A 16,376-nucleotide genomic window follows, 5' to 3' on the forward strand; every position below is an offset into this window, starting at 1 on the left:
TGCTTTCAGATCTCAATGAATCTTTTCACTTTGATGATTGTTTGACGGTTAGAAAACGGGATAGTGTCGATCAATCAATCAATGCACGGTATTCTACTCTCCACAGGCCCATGTGCCATCAACAGCCCTATCAACATCAATTGAAGTCCAGCCATGAATATTGGGTTCTGCCCCTGAAGACAAGAGATATTTTTCTAGATCTTCAGGTACTTGGACAGCTTCCAGACGATACTCCGTCGGCCCAGAAGTCCGCATGTAGGTAGATAAGTATCCTTCACCTTCGGTAATTGTATCGATTTGTATTAGTTAAAGATCAATATCTAGATTGGGTTAGAAGAAGAGTATCCTAAATCTTAGTTCGCATAGTGGTAAACATCCAATTGTTGGTTCTACCCTAGTTAAAGCACAATATTCTGCAGCATCTTGACAACCTTTTGGTATGGGATTTTCATAGACAGCTGACGCGTCGCCCGTTTCAAGAGAACTCTACAGTTGTCGAATAGATTAACTTCTCGTTTATTCTGAAACGTGCGACCCTCGGTTCTCTCTACCGGACAGGTAGCAGAGGATCTGCAGACAAGGATTGTCAGTCCCGATCCGTCTATTCCTAGTACGTCAAGTGGATATCTTTTGGACTGCTCATTTATCACGAGTTTCAGAAGTACTTGGAGATCGAAGTGGGTCGGTATTCCTTTTTGATGCTACGCGCGCGACTTTAATGGATGTGACAAAATTAACTGGACGCGGCGCGACGCAACGACGCAACGAACGACTACGAACGACCACGTAACGATTCAATTAAATGAACTCGAGCTCTCACGTTAAGTACAAAATTAAATCAATATTTCGTATACCAGCGCTCAGCTTCGATTACTGCTTGAACCCGATGTACCATTGTTTCTGCCAATATATCAAATAGATTAGGGTCAAGCATTTCCCAACAATGAATAGAAGAATCAGTGATCTCCTTCCTAATAGACCTCTCATCCCTCCTGCCTAGGTGTATAAGATCTGGGTAGAACTTTTGTAGATTGTGTTTGACAAGTGACTAGATGTGTTCAATAGGGTTGAGGTCAGGGGAATATCTAGGTATGCCTTTGAGAATGACACCTTGGGAGATCAGCCACCTCTTTAGAGGCTGATGAGTTTTTGCATTGTCGATGATAAAAAAAAATCTCTTGATCTCCTTCTCTCTCTTGAAGTATTTGTTGCCAAAGGGTCAAGAAATATCAATTCATTTCTTTAATGAATGATTGGCTTGTAATCCCACTGGCACCACCCCATGAGTTCTCATCTGGGTAGACTGGAACAAACGTTCCATACCTATATACCACCACCCGTGAGTTCTCAGTTGAGTAGACAGGAACAAATTCCATGCCTATGTCCCATAAAGCAGCCAGTCATCATTTGACTGATTTTTCTCAGAGACAGACACTCTCGGCTCTACACAGAACTTTGTCCATTTCTTTTTTGGGTAGCGAAAAACCCAAGGCTTCCTTTTTCCACCCCCTCGCTCAATTGTAACCTCATCTCCCCATATGCATCTAGTCTTCCACATTTGTCCTGTCCACTCCCGATGTTCAATTGCCCATCCCAATCTCGCGCGATCTCCTCGTTAATTTTGAATCGATCTTGTGCGATCCATTTTCGTAGGTTGACCTCTTTTAAGTGACGTCGGATTGTCCTATCACTGACATGTGGTGCAATCTTTTCACCTATGTCCCGATAGCTTTGATGTCTATCTCTTAGAGCTTCCTTTCTTTTCCTACCCCTACCTGACGACTCCTGCCCCTGCAGCTTCCCTCTTTTGGCTGTGTAGCCTACGGTAGATAAAGGAATACCTAGAGTTACAGAGATCTCACGCATTAGAATATTAGCTCAGTGCATACCCACTATTTCACCTCTCTAGAAAGCAGTAAGGTGTTTTCCAGGTACAGGCATCGTTAGTTCGCATCACGTTGAGGTTGATGGGTCGCGTCGCATTGGGGTTCTTGCATCACAAGATCTCGTTGCGTTTTTTTTTTTTTTTGTTTAATTCATTACTCAGGGATGCATATTTGTTTGAGTAAAAGTCACATTAGTGTCTTTACACATATATCAAGAAGAAAGAACACATTACTTCAATTGCAAGCGCCTATTCGCTTTTCTTTACGCCTCGTTACAGGTTTAGAGTGAGCAGTATATTAAGAAGATGCTAGAAACGCGCGATTGCGGGAGAAGGTCGAGAATGTCGTGCTAGTAGCAGGCCTAGGGGAGACGGGGCTTCCCAGACTGCAAATTATTACGCATACTTGACGCTTCGGTACTATTTATCTCGCGAAAAGATTCTCCGCAAAGGTGGGCCCGGCCATAAAGCAGAGTGGGTCATGTGTACCCGGGTCATCGTATGCTATAGTACTGGCATCGTGCACAGATATTGATCTAGTAGCCATGTACACTCCCTGGATGCACCTTAGATCCATGAAGAACAACACTCATTACTTTCCTGCCATTCTCAATTAACTAACACCCAGCAATAAAGCTTATCATTGACAAGAAAAACTGCCAACCTGGGGTACTCCGGATCAAACGTCCACACGCGTAGACGTAGGCCCATGCCCAATTTTCCTTCCAAAGAATATATATATTCTCCGGCCCCAGACAAAGTGCCGATGCAATATAAGTCCTCGCTCGGAATATATTGGCCGATACCGAGCAGGTTTTTCTTCTCTAGGCACGCTTCATGTAAAGATCAGCGGTATTTCTTCGGGCTTGCTGTCCGCTGTCCGCTTTGTGCAGTAAATAACTCGGTTTTTATTCAAGCCTATTTGGTTCCGATCAGCCATATCATCATTATTGATTCCTGAATGCCGAGCTTTCAACACTTTTCGGCGCAGACGGGATCTAGATCCTACCAGCCTTTATCACGAGTATCAAAGTTTGCTTTGAATCGATCAGGTCTGGTGGACTGATGGAAATGCAGCACCGAAAATCTCTCAGGATTTAGTAGCTGAAAACTTGATTCTCCAATATCTTCGAAGTGACTACTGACATCAACACGTCAAACACAGCCTTTGGTGTATATTTCGCATGATTATTTGCCCGACTTTAAGGCTGCTGTGCCATTGCAGACGGGAGGGCATTTGCCGGAAATCTATCTCGCTCGAGATTGCATCTTGGCCGTGATGAAAAAAGAGAGGAGTACATGGTGTAAATAAATAAAGCTACCAATTACAAGGCCAAACGCTTTGAAGTTGCCGGATCGCTGAAGCTAGACTTCAATGGCAGCAACCGTGTTCTCAATGGCAAAAACTAGCCCCCCTAAACCTAACCTTGGCATGAGTACATGTACCTCGATCCTCAGGAGCTTTACATTACCATGTCACCATAGCAGAAAACTATTCCAAAGACCGCAATGAGCATTACGGTATTCCGGTAGCTTCTCTCCAGATGCCTCCATTGTCTGCTTAGGATTACTGCAGATCTTGAAGCTAGCAGCCATACACTGTACTTGTACTATGTTTCAAATCTTTCGTCTTCTCAGTACGGCGACATACCAAGAATGAATAGGAAAACCATCTACAGAACCTATGGAGCTACTCTCATCAAATTATTCTCTCTTGGACAGGGGTTTACAGAAAAGTCTAGCTCCCGCCATCCGCCTCTTTCACGTTCTGCGTACGTACGTGCAAACCTCAACCCGTCCTCTAGCAAGTTTCATTTCAAGCCATAGCTAATTCTCAAACCCTATTCATTCTACATAGAAGGTCAGCTAATTTACTCCATAACCACACGCCCAATTTATCCAAAAGTCCACAAATCATTAAGAACTCATAACTAAAAGAACTAGCAAAAATGCCGCTTGACCATCACTTTACCTGGCTCGGCGCCAGCCGTCATCTATGGTGCAAGAGGGAGTAGAGGGCGACCCCGTCAACCCTATACACACCACTTTGGTCAATTCCTTCATTGGCTCCGGGAAGTAAACATTGAGGGGCCTCACCTTTAACTCGACTTTATAGCTGTAAGGGCTACAATACTGAACTGGTGTGAACAGGGATGACAAGGTCGCCTTTCGCACCATAGTATATGGGCCCGCAAGCCATGACTATTGTCTCGGCGCCAGGCTCGGGCTTCGCACACAGTCGCTACCGGTTTTCCTGCCGCGTGGTCTCAACGGAAACTACGAAGATATCGAAACTGATCCCGGCGTGGGTGAATTCGCGAGAGAACAGAGCGCAGCAGTAGTTCAAGAGAGAAGTCTACGCGTAGAGAAGCGCTCCGTGCGACCTGCAGGTGAAAACGAGGAAGAAGATATGGAGAAAGAGATAAAGGAATACGAGAGACTACTCTTCGGACTTTTGGAATTCTTAAGTGGCCCGCAGACACTTAGTTACTCGGGATCGGGACTCGAGGAGTAATGCGATATTACACTAAAGCCGCGCCGGCGAACAGACATCGAGAGGCTATCAGTGCACTGATGCAGACTACCCGGTATGCTATAAGCGTATAATCGCGGGCGTTTTGCTTCCGTAAGGACATAGGCCGTGCACGTTGTGTTTCCAGGGGATTCTATGGAGGCGATTAACAGTCATTCGATGTATGGTTGCAGGTGCATAATGTGTAGAGCATGCATAAGAGGTGACATGAAGATTGTTTAATATTTTTATTGTGAGGTATATAAACTCAATATAAAAGCGACACCCTTATTGGCTAATACATTAACGAGCTCGTCCTTCTGAAATGAACTAAAAAAAAAAGAAAGGAAAGGAAAGGAAAAAAAGAAAAGAAAAGAAAAAGAAAAAGAAAAAGAGAAAAAAGCTCGTCCTTCTGACAGGTTCGGCTTAACGAGTGATATACTGTGATTATTGACCCATAAGCCAGCTCATGAGCTATTTTCTTCGTACGTACATTAGAGTACTACTTCTGATCGTAATCATAATTATAGGACTCTGTTAAACTATGTAAAGCTTACGCACATCGGCCTAGCATCTCTTTGCAGATTATGATGGCATTATATAAACTTATGTGGAGCACATTATGAGTATATTAAGAAACCACTCCCGCCCATGATGGATTAGTATAAGTACCACGGAGGCGCCCTGGTGCTTCACAAGTATATATATATATGTATTCTGTCCCTGTCATACCCTCCCATCGATATATCACGGCAGTAATACTCCAGGCCAGGAAGATTGTGGTCGAGTGATGGGTTGTGATCCACGACCGTTTACGGGTGATCTGGGGTATTAGGCCCTGGCTATAAGTTATGAATCTACAGCGACACAAAAAAAGAATTCAGAAAGTAGTTTCACATGGCGCGCGTGGTTCCGCGCCCAATTCCTAATCTCGCATCATAGATCAATATTCGATTATCGGTGCCAAGACCGGTGACATAATGAGCTAGTGTTGTGGTTTGTTTTGTGGTTCGTTTGATATTCTATGCTCCGCGCGATCGAATCGCGAACTAGTTAATTATTCTTTATCATTGCTGTTTGCACGATGAATGGCTTGGGCTTGGTTCCTAGGCCGAGTAATTGGGGAAAACGCCGGGCCCTAGCTTCTGCTTTGCAATTTGGTTGAGGGGGATCCTAATTTTCTTTTAATTTACCATTACAGAGATTTAGATATCCAGACTATCCATAGATCCGAGCACGGTCCTTATTAAGATGATAAATACTTAAGCACCTGAGATCCCAATGTAAGAGTACACATACCTTTGAAATCCTGGCAGCTTAATCCGAACATGTATAACGCGTAGTAATCTTTTGGATAGCATGTGAAGCACTCCATCCGGTAGAGAAAATCACTCGCTAGATATTTATATTAGCTGACCCAAGGGAAATCGTTTTGGAAACTTCGTCAAGAAACTCAACGCTGCAATGCCTTTAGTGCTGATGTGAGATTTATTTTCTATGCTACATTTTTTGCAATTTGCACCATATTAACAAATATTTTCGTGATAATTATAATTCTTCGTGAGGTATGCCTTTAGATTTTCTCATTAACCGCGCACAGTCTAACTTTCTCTTGATGTAAAATCATAATTATCTGATTGGCCGATTGGGGGGTCTGCACCAATCAAATCACCGGAAAATTGAGCCGGAGTCTTTTTCGAAAAAGCTCAATTTAACGGTCGTAAATCTGTAGTTGAGTATAGTTACTAGCTGCATACATACATGTATGTATTCTCGGCAGAGATAGATATTGGTCTGATCACACATGCGCCGGTTACCGCCCTGTAACATAAAAAAGAAAAGATAAATGTCTTCTTCCCCTTACATAGTATGTAAGGGCTCGGTCCTAACCGACTGTGCAAGTCTCTACAACCTATCCTTGGCGGATGGTCTGATTTCCATGTGCTTTTATAAATTACTGTACATACATCTCACACTGATAACATCTAGAATAGCGCCACGGCTAACCTTGATCAAAACGCGCAAAGTTCTGATCAACTCTGCGTATGCAAGTTGAGGGCAAATACCAGTGCAGAAGTGTCCGTATAATTATGTCTCATTTTCAGCCCTATTTTCTTCCAACCTCGATTATCTACCTTAAGAGATGCATGATATATCAAATGTGACCGTACGTATATATCTAGTTTATTGGAAAGCTACGAATATATCGGGGTGAGTAGGAGCATAATAGTAATGAACTCTATATGCACTTAGGCTGTACATGTCTTCAGCAAGGAGTGGTGGGGGTACATCAATGATTCTGGGCCAGATATTTAACAGTGCTTCATGTATCGAGTAGCTACAAGCAGATATCAAAAATGCAGGTTTATAAAACCACAGCTGTATGTAGCTACCTAATAACCTACCATGATTCTAATTAGGATTATCAATAAGGATGGTTATTGCTTCGAAGTTGAACAACATTATGATCGGTTCTATTAGCCACTCACAATATCAATTTAAGCACTAAGATCAACCAAGGAATATTTAAGGTCCCTAATAGGAAACAATGTTGCTACATGTATAGAGGCTTTCATGTGTAAATTGCACACGTAATTCTCAGCTGTATCGTTGGATACTTATTGCATGAGGGTGTTCCTGACGTATCCGCACCATCCGCAGTTAACTAGTTAACTACCTACATCGTATGTGTGAAATGTGTAAACCAACAAACATGAATATGTGACTTGTTTGTTTATAGAAATTAGTGGGTTGATTGATTCCCACTCAGACCTGATCAAAAGTCCCAAAGACGGAAGAGTATCCCGAATTGCCTGATCCGTAGTTATATCAACATACACCGCTAGATCAGCCGTCAAACGAAGTCGTCCATATCCAAACAAAAAAGCAATTTACGACAAACTAAAGGCCATAGTGCCATCTGCAGAATCCCGAATGGCGCAATTTAACGATCTAGAATCTCGATTCAGAGCTTTACGTTTCTCTTTCTCCTCTTGATATTAGATAGCCGATAATGTATCTTGCCGCTTACTCTGCAACTCTTGTCGTCGGTAAAGAAGATCTAGGTAGCCTAGATCAACAAAAGAGCCAATTAGACTGCACTAGTCCTTGAAAATAGATCGAATTGTAGAGCTGGCGGCGGGAATATGGTAGATACGATCGATCAAGTTCTCTGAGCCAGTGACAACCGGCACAGAGGCAACACAATATTTTATAGATCTAGATAATAAAGATGAATATGCACGGGTACGTATATATCCTTCGCCCTGCGTAATATCTGTTCCTGCACTGGGCCGCAATTTATTAATCCATGCATCATTGATTCTTTTGTCCAATATTCGCGTAAATCTCGAATTACGTGTGCCTGTTGTGATAAATTTGGTGCGGTGTTTGATTACATATATGCACATATAGATACAACATACCTAGATGAGTGGTAAATCCAGCCTGACCGCTACCTTCACACGATATCACTCGATCTTCGTTATCCTATACGAATCAAAACAGGGGCAATCCTAGTTCCTGGCGAGAGAAAAGCAAGCTTTGGAGGGCGCACCTTGGTTGACATATGTATACTTGGACAAGCAAAACTTATAAATGCAAGCTGCAGGCTGGCAGGGATTTGAGTAGCAGGTGATTCTGAATAAGCACAAATCAAAAGGTACCAACAACAAGAAAGCCATCCCTTTCTTGCTCCCTTATCTACTTGGGTAAAGCACATAGTTAACCTTCTTCAATTAGTAATCTTAGAGATCTACGAGATCCTGCATAAAGAAGTACATGCTTTCAGCAAGGAGAACAGATACCTGGGGAATATGAATGAGCTGAAATGAAATCCCTTTTCCAGTTTTATTATATCACAAATATGTGTTGGACATCAGTATGAAGTTTTCACCTGTTCCTCAAAGTCGGGACAGTTGGTGATGGGCATGTGTGCTTTCTTCAGGCCTGTACACATGCGTATGCAAAGAGAGTGGGGGCCAGGAAGTGTAACTGGCCTTCCCGGTCCACATGGTATCAACGCCTCAACACATTCAGATACTATCACAGCACTATCATCGATAAAAAAGATGAGACATCTTCAGAGAGAGAGAGACTCCATTGGATGAGTCTCAATGAGCAAGGGGAAATCCAAGAGAGTATAGTTAAAGCCCGATTATTGGAACGTTATTAGGCTGTGCGAAAATTCAGAGCCTAGATGTGACAATCTTCACCGATTGTCCAATTGAAGCCATACCACGTTGCCTTTCACTAAATACATGTAGTGACTCGGTTGGGTCCTAGGATCCTGTGGGCCGCGTTGAGGGGCTATCCGGACATAATCGAATATTATTCTGATTTTACATTAACCAGTTAATGGATACGTATGTTCCAAATATTATGCAGGTCCCTTGAAACATGTTATACTCTTTAAGTTGCACGCTGTGTATTAAATAAACCCAACTTTGAGATAGTACCTTGCACCGGATGACCAAGTCTCAAAATCACCGAGGGGAACTTCTCAGGTGTAAATCTCTATCTCTATGTAAGGCGGAAAAAGGGAAATCCCGTGAAAGGGGCTGTATGTTGATCCGGCCTTAAACTCCGCGGTTCGCCGGCCGAGCCGTTCCTCCGTCTTCAGTACCTAGAGTATGTGTTGTTTCTTTGCCATTTTGAAGATTTTCTCTTATTAACATTGATATTATATATCGATCTGAGTCAATTAAGTACGATGAAAGCCCCAAATAATAGACCGATTCCTTATTCCAAAACGGGAATGTATCAAATAGTTCGTAAATCGTTCCTAGCAGGTACCTCAATATCGAGAAGTCGCAGAGAAGAAATTCCAAGCAGATGTATACCGGGGAATAGATTTAGGTGGATTCAGGGCGCGTATCCGGCGATTGTGCCGTGAAAGCAAAACTGATATTAGTAGTCCTGTGATAGCTCCCAACCAGAAGGTACAATCATCCACTTTCTATCGATCTGGGCATAGCAGATGTGATTTGAACTTTTCAACCGGTGAAGTACACCGTTTTATCATGCGCGAGTACAGAAGGGGGCAGAAGTACTTTAGTTGCAGAATTTGATCCGCGAGTCTGTACCCGAACTCCCGCCTCTGCTGTGCGTATAAATAAATGATACATGTATGACCTCTCCGCTCACTTCCCCATATACTCACAGCCAGCATGCCCCGCGCATAACAAGGGTCCGTGCAGTACGAGATATAAGAAAAACCAGGTTTATCAATTGTATTTCCATCGATTGTTCAATGTAAAACATCGGTAAACCGGGGAATGTTTCCAGGTCCAGCCCCTGGCCATGGAACAATCTTACAACCCCAAATTAAAAAACTGGTCATCAAAAGATTGGGAATGAGCCTCGAGAGTTTCCTGTGTAGATAAACCTTAACCCTGTTCAATACTCATAAAGATTATAGATTAAAGAGTCTAGCTCTTTTGATCTTGACGCCGTTGCGGCTCAAGTTTATCGATAGTGCTGCTCATGAACATTGGTGTCCCACAACATTCAACCGTGGTACTGGGAATCCCCCCACCACGAAGTAAGCTTACCGAATTGTAGTCCTCGTGGGGTTAAATATCCCGGAAGCTGGTCTCAAAGTGACTTCCCTTCCCTTCTTCCCGCCGCCGAGAAGAGATCATAAGAGAGCTTTATGGAAAAAAGCATAGCGGCTTCTTTTCCCCTTTTATCTATGTATGTATGTTGCTGAAAACAGCAACTACTCCACATACATGTACATTGAGATTTTGAGGATGGCCAACCGATAAAGACCTTTTACCGAAAGGACGTGCGGTGTTGTATGCCAGCAGATCTAGGACAAAATCAGCATTCTTGTTATCTAAAGTAGGCATCTAACCAATTCCATGACATGATGCCTAGTTTCAGTTGTCCTTGCAATTGTGTCATCGTGATCTAAAGTTCATAACTACATGTAGTCCCAAAGAATGTGCTGTCCGATTCAAAGAGATGTTCTTTACATAAAATAGGTGGGATGATATTGGTAGTAACTGGTCGGAGAACGGCATGAGGGGAAGAGCTGTTGCGCTGTTCGCTGGAACATTTCTCTCTCTCGAGCTCGTAGTCCCGCTTGGCCCGAAGATGGAGATGTCAGCCGGCCCCGCCATCCCACGCACGTCCTTCGTCCGCCATGCGGCCCCTGCTTTCAAGGCTGTCTCACTTGGACTTGACTAGTTTAGACCTCCAAATCCAGCTGTGTGTCAAATCGAATCATTAAGTTCCAGAGTCAAGTACACACAACCGTGATACCATCTTAATTAATCCCTTTTTACAGTTCTTGTCAGAGAATCGAGTGCACGAACTAGAGAGGAGCTGCATCTCCCACCAATCATACACCAAAGACCACCCTAGAAGTAACCTGAGCATGTGAAATTCAAGTACTAACCACGGACCCTGAAGCGTCGTTGCGGACCTGTATGCATATGAGAGGAGAGTACATGCCTACATTGATCTGGAGCAACCGGGTACACCAGCAGTGTAACCTCTAACAGTCCTAGAATCATATCACTTGAGGAATGCAGGACTGGGCCTTGTTTTTCAGGATATATTAGTTGCGTGTGTATAAAAATGCCTCTAGTAATTATCGAGCCAACCGATGATAGTTTCGATGGCTAGGTGAGTGGGTTTACTTATGGGTCCAAAAATGGATCACCACGAGCATAAACTGGAACCAGCAATTCTAACCCTTCATTGCCGCCCTAAGTAGACAAGTCCGTCCCCGTACGTCTTGCCAGTATGTTGGCGTCTAAAATCGATTGTAAGAGGTAAAGTAAATAGGTGCATTGTAGCTGAGGAGAAGCGACGGATTTACGGCTAGGACTTGGTCTGGAACACCATCGAAAATGACATCGACATACAGGTAGCTAGCACATGATGGCAGTGATAAATTACCCTGGTTGAGCTTGGTTCTTGAGAGGAGTAGGTATCGAGAGAGGGCTATACTGCTCTTGAGATAGAGATATTCGTAGCCAAACTAGAAGGAAATTCTTCTGGTTGGTAGTCGATCTTCCAGTGCTGGTGGCAGAGGTCCGTTGATCCATGAATCAGGCTCATGTGGTTCGGATTTTGACGCACACGTTTTTCATTCGGGATTGCCTGCTTTGACCTTGGTGGATACGGACTAACAACCCTGCACTTGTGTGATTGTACAGGTTTCTCTGCGGGATCTGAAGATTACTCTGATACCGCTCTAAACCTCGGAATTATGCAGCTAAAATACAGCATTCCTGCAGTTTTGAACAGCGGCGCGCGTTCTAGCTGTCAACGCGTTGTAGTGGTAGGCCACGGCGGTGCCTGCACGCTACTCAGTCGCTAGCTACCATGCTCCCTCCCTACAGATAACTATTTGCCTTTTGATATTCTTCTGCTCTTCCATTTTGCTTGCCCTTGTTTGTATATGACCTCAACCCACAAACAAAACGAGAAGCTGCTCCACGAGGTAAGAAGGCTCGTGCACTCTCAGAAGATACTATAGGTCGATTTAATATTTCCTTAAATACATTCGATCTGCAGGGAGCCGCGGGTAAGGTGTTGAGTAAAAGTATTTATTCAATTTTTTATTTGAAAAATTAACGCTCGTGAGAGACGAAGCATTGGTGCGGTATGTTGACGTGTCCGCAGCTGCTCGAGAATGTTTGAGCTCCGGACTGCAGTACTGAGGGAGATCAGTCTCGAATATATAAAGTCGCTGATATCTCTCTCCGGTCCCGCTCGTTATCCTAAATGAGACCTTAGTGCTAGTGCTAGTTCCAACTCCAATAACCTGCAAAACTCTATTCAAATTCAATAGTCTACATCGATCCACGCCAAATCGATTTTGTCTTCTTCCCTTTTTTTTCTCCTACTATTCTCCTCTGCTCTTCTACCTCATCCGTTGATCATCTATTCGCTTCAATCTCCTCTGGTGTCAACTTCTCACCATCTCCTATATCCTGATAAGACAATGGAGACCGTCCAGTTGATATCGAAATTCATTTCTCCTCCTCTCCCTTCATCCCCATCTGTGCACACAAATCCAAGTCTTCCCCCTCTCTTTACATCTCAACCCAATGGCTATCTTATTTTTGCGCTTTTGGTTCTTCCTGCTCTTGCGTACTTAACGTATAAGGACTATAATGCCTTTCTATCACTTGGCCCTGGAGGAACCCCATCTACTTTTTTGGGCTACTTGAAAATCACAGCCCTCCGTATTATAACTCTCCGTAATACTCGAGTTGCTGGACCGGTTCCCGAAGAACTACAAGACGGTGGCTACCTTTCACCGATTGGGGTTCCAAAGCGGAACTCAAAACGCCCTATTGTAGCTGGTATTGCGCCGCATAGACAAACCAACCAGAAGGCCTCAAAGGAAATATACGACCTTCTTTGTCGATCGATCGTGGAGCTAGCAAATGATCATCCAAAAAAGTTGAAAATGGCTACCAGCTGTTTTGAGAAGCACTGCTCCGGCCTATTCTCCATAAATGGGATTAATGAGACTTGTAATGGAGAGGTAGCTCACGCTCATCCGTTTGATGGGAGTTTACACTTAACATTACATCCTAAAGACGCCAAGGCTGTCATTGAAGCGGGATGGGGAGGTATGTAATCAGCTACTTCACACCTTTAAAGCTCTTTTAACCAATTATTGTTGCCCAATATAGAACGCCACCCTCTTGCTCGTGGTGGATGGTGCACACGTTTTGTTCCGCTCAACTTTATCATGGTTTACGCCCCACGCACCGAAGAAGAAGTTAAAACCGTTATGGATATCATCTTGGCAGGTTATGGGTGGATCAGCGGCGAAGCCCTGAGTGACTCCAACACTGAATTTTGTTCGGAAAGGGTTGGTGTCTCGGCCCGTACCAACCGCGATTGTCACCCCGAAACTACATCCCCAAGAAATGAATCCGGGGTTGTTACAGGTGTTGCAAATATGATCATGGAGACTGCCTGATTTGCTGCAACCCTTAATTCCTCTCATTTCGGATTTTTCTTGTAGCAACTTTCAAAGATTTGGGCGTAAAACCGATCGGTTAGTAGCGAGAACCTGGAGGTAAAGTTTTTTTAGGCGTTATCCACACATTCTTTTGTGTTGGGGGTTCACTTTATCTTTTTCTTAATGAAATTTCCTATCACCCTAGTCTACAACAAGAATTCCCTACATGTACTTAGGGTACATGTAGTCTTCAATATGTTAGTGCAAAAAAAAATGTCTTTTGAAACAATGCAGTACCACTTCGTATTACTTACATCATGTTTGCACATCCATTCCACTACCCCCAAAGTACATGCAATTTCATTCAAACTAGACCATAGGCAAATCCAAAACCCCAAGTACCTGTAGAAACAGAAGATCACCTTGTATTATTCATAAAAAAACATTACTGCGAAGATCGAGCTATTAATTAAAATCAGTCAGTTACGTGATAATGAATAAACCAGGTTATTTTTCGATAAAACCCAATAACATACTACATGTAACATCCAGTAAAATAGACACTTATGCAGTATGTATGCTGTTCTTTTCTCATTGGAAATAAAGGTGGATCACAAGGTATAAAAAACATTTCAAAGGTCTTGATGTCTAGTTGGTCTGAGATATGAATCATTGTATCCACTATCCAGCGAATAGTGCTTTTTATATACACTTATCGAGTAGGTAAGGGATGATTATTTGTCCGATCGATAGGGCAACGCCCCTTCCGGTCCACATACCATTGTAGTAGTCAATACACCATCTCTGCATGTTTCCAACTTGATATAGGGTGGTTTTGAGTGTTTAAGTAATACTATGACTTTGTCGGGAATAATCAATAAACACATAAGTGTACCAAATATTTGGAGTCGTAAGAATAGAATCGCTGTGGCAAAGGTTAGTGGCTAAAATTTACTATGTGTGGTAGTACCGCAAAAACTCACGAACTTTGCTAGCGGATCTGACCAAAAACTAACTTGTAGAGGAAATATCTGAAGCTGATCTCTGCCTTTCAGCCAATCATCAATGAAGAAATCCCTGCACGGAGATAATCAAGTTGGCGAGTTTCTGCGGTACTCAAAATAACACATGTCACAGTTATCAAGACACGTACCATAGATATCCACATATATACCGCAGTAGCGCTTCTCTTGGAATCATCCTTTGGCCAACCCGTTCATTCGTCCTCCGTCTTTCAAGCCCATCGCCTACGCACCTACCAGCCTAGAGTCTAATGTTTTTGACGGAATGCTCAATAGAACGCTGGATATTGAAAGCCGATAGAGGCCTGGCGAAGTGCTCCAGTAGCCTGAGTGGCGTTGAACAGCTGCATTGCATTCCGGGTAATCAGAAATGGCTAGAATCCACTAAAGAGAGGGTTAGGGCTAACATCCATCTTCATAGGAGCACAAACAACAAATCTCCGTGGAATAAGAGCTCCCCGTTGCAACATACATACGCCTTTTACGCTTTGACGCCCACCGCCTTTATCTTCAACGGTCAACCAAACCGATTGTATTCCTGAGCTCTGAGTTCTTCGGAATTCTTCAGAGAAATGTCCGGTATCTCTGGTTGGGTGTCACAACGTGAACTAGGCTTTTATTCGAGGCGCCTTACTATGGGGCTCAGAATTGGGTAACCTATGGCAATGACACACGCACCCCACACTGACACTAAGGGAAGAGGCCATGGCGGGAGTCACTTGCACGTACTTACGTCTTGGCCATTATATTCTTTAAAACCTAATCGCCTTGTTGGGGTGGTTCATGAGATATCACTCTAGCTCTGAAGAAATTGCTTCTTGGCCTTGTTTTTACATGCAACACTTATGTATGCAGTATGTGCACCGTAATATGGTCGGGTAACCACTTCCGTCCACACTGTCCGTGTAGCAAAATCTACAGCTGGTAGTATAGTACAACGCAGCAAAGTACTCGTTCTGCCACCTCGTAGGAAGTATCAATATCTCTATTCGTCTATGTTTTTGACGTTCCTTTTTTACTTGAATATTTGAGTATGACTTACTTATATTTAGAATAGAAAAAAATCCATGTAATTGCTCTTGGAATCTTGCAGAACCTCCCATAAGGGTGCACTGGCCTACAGGAATCACGGTGTATCACTCTTCCGCGGCGGCATGAAATGGCTCACTCCGATTACCCCACATATGTCCGTTCATTTTTCTTTCCCGGCGCTGGCGCCGCTGTTGGCGCCTAGTGAAATCTAAGAGCCAATGTTGCAAGAGTGGCATGAGAGTCGAACGCGGAGTTGAGGTCGATCTCTTGGTGTGTATCAGAATATTAGCTGCATGTGCTCTACCGCCGATAGATATCGAAGTTAGTACGTAACACCTACACTTCCTTTGAAGTTGAAGCTATACGTAGCTCAACTGAGGCATGCATTATGACAGAGCAGTTAGAAACTAAGGAAGGAATATCGGGAGGCCGCATTAATGTGCGCTCGAAACAATCGAGATCTCTATCAACAACGAGAAACAAAAAACTTTTGACTCTCCAATCACTCTTCACCAATTCTGTCTTTTCTGCCTATCGGCTAGTCGCAGCTGAAACGGCCTGTCTCCTTACAGAAATTCTGAAAGCACAGGCGGATTCGGGCCATTGCTGAGTAATAAAGCTAGTGAGTGAGTGCACTCTAAAGCAAGGTCTTTCTCAAAACCAATCATATCTTTTGAGTAAATGTGTCAAAAACTGGAGTGAAGGATCTCCATGCATTGCTTGATCATAGACCATGTAGGTCCCTGCAGCAAAAATCCAGCATCGATCCAGTGTACACTCCACTTATCCTGGGACATACGACTGTAGTTACACTTTCGAAATTTCACCAAGATTGAACTATGTGCATTTATCATAATTCAAAAATCTCTACATCTAATAGAATCTCTTAAAACGTCAATCGATGTAAGTTCAAAGAACGGGGCTAGATGAGATTCATTGTTCGTTCGGGGATGCCTATTGCATGTGTGTTGGTGAGGACACAAAATTAAT

General features: G+C 43.3%; 2 protein-coding genes across 2 annotated transcripts; one reads left to right on the top strand and one right to left on the bottom strand.

The window, feature by feature from the left end:
• Positions 1 to 12,357: 12,357 nt before the first annotated feature.
• On the top strand, positions 12,358 to 13,350 carry LAJ45_05806 (uncharacterized protein; the record flags this gene model as incomplete). Its single annotated transcript, XM_046115375.1, has 2 exons — positions 12,358 to 12,994; positions 13,058 to 13,350. The coding sequence occupies 2 exons, from the start codon at positions 12,358 to 12,360 to the stop codon at positions 13,348 to 13,350; spliced, it is 930 nt and encodes a 309-aa protein (XP_045971424.1).
• Positions 13,351 to 13,777: 427 nt separating this feature from the next.
• On the bottom strand, positions 13,778 to 14,532 carry LAJ45_05807 (uncharacterized protein; the record flags this gene model as incomplete). Its single annotated transcript, XM_046115376.1, has 5 exons — positions 13,778 to 13,794; positions 14,112 to 14,136; positions 14,228 to 14,257; positions 14,316 to 14,409; positions 14,486 to 14,532. 5 exons carry the CDS (start codon positions 14,530 to 14,532, stop codon positions 13,778 to 13,780), a joined length of 213 nt encoding a protein of 70 aa, XP_045971425.1.
• Between the last annotated feature and the right edge of the window lie 1,844 nt (positions 14,533 to 16,376).

The sequence above is a fragment of the Morchella importuna genome (assembly GCF_003444635.1).
Source record: "Morchella importuna strain M04M26 chromosome Unknown Morimp01GS016, whole genome shotgun sequence".
NCBI classification, from domain to species: Eukaryota; Fungi; Ascomycota; class Pezizomycetes; order Pezizales; family Morchellaceae; genus Morchella; species Morchella importuna.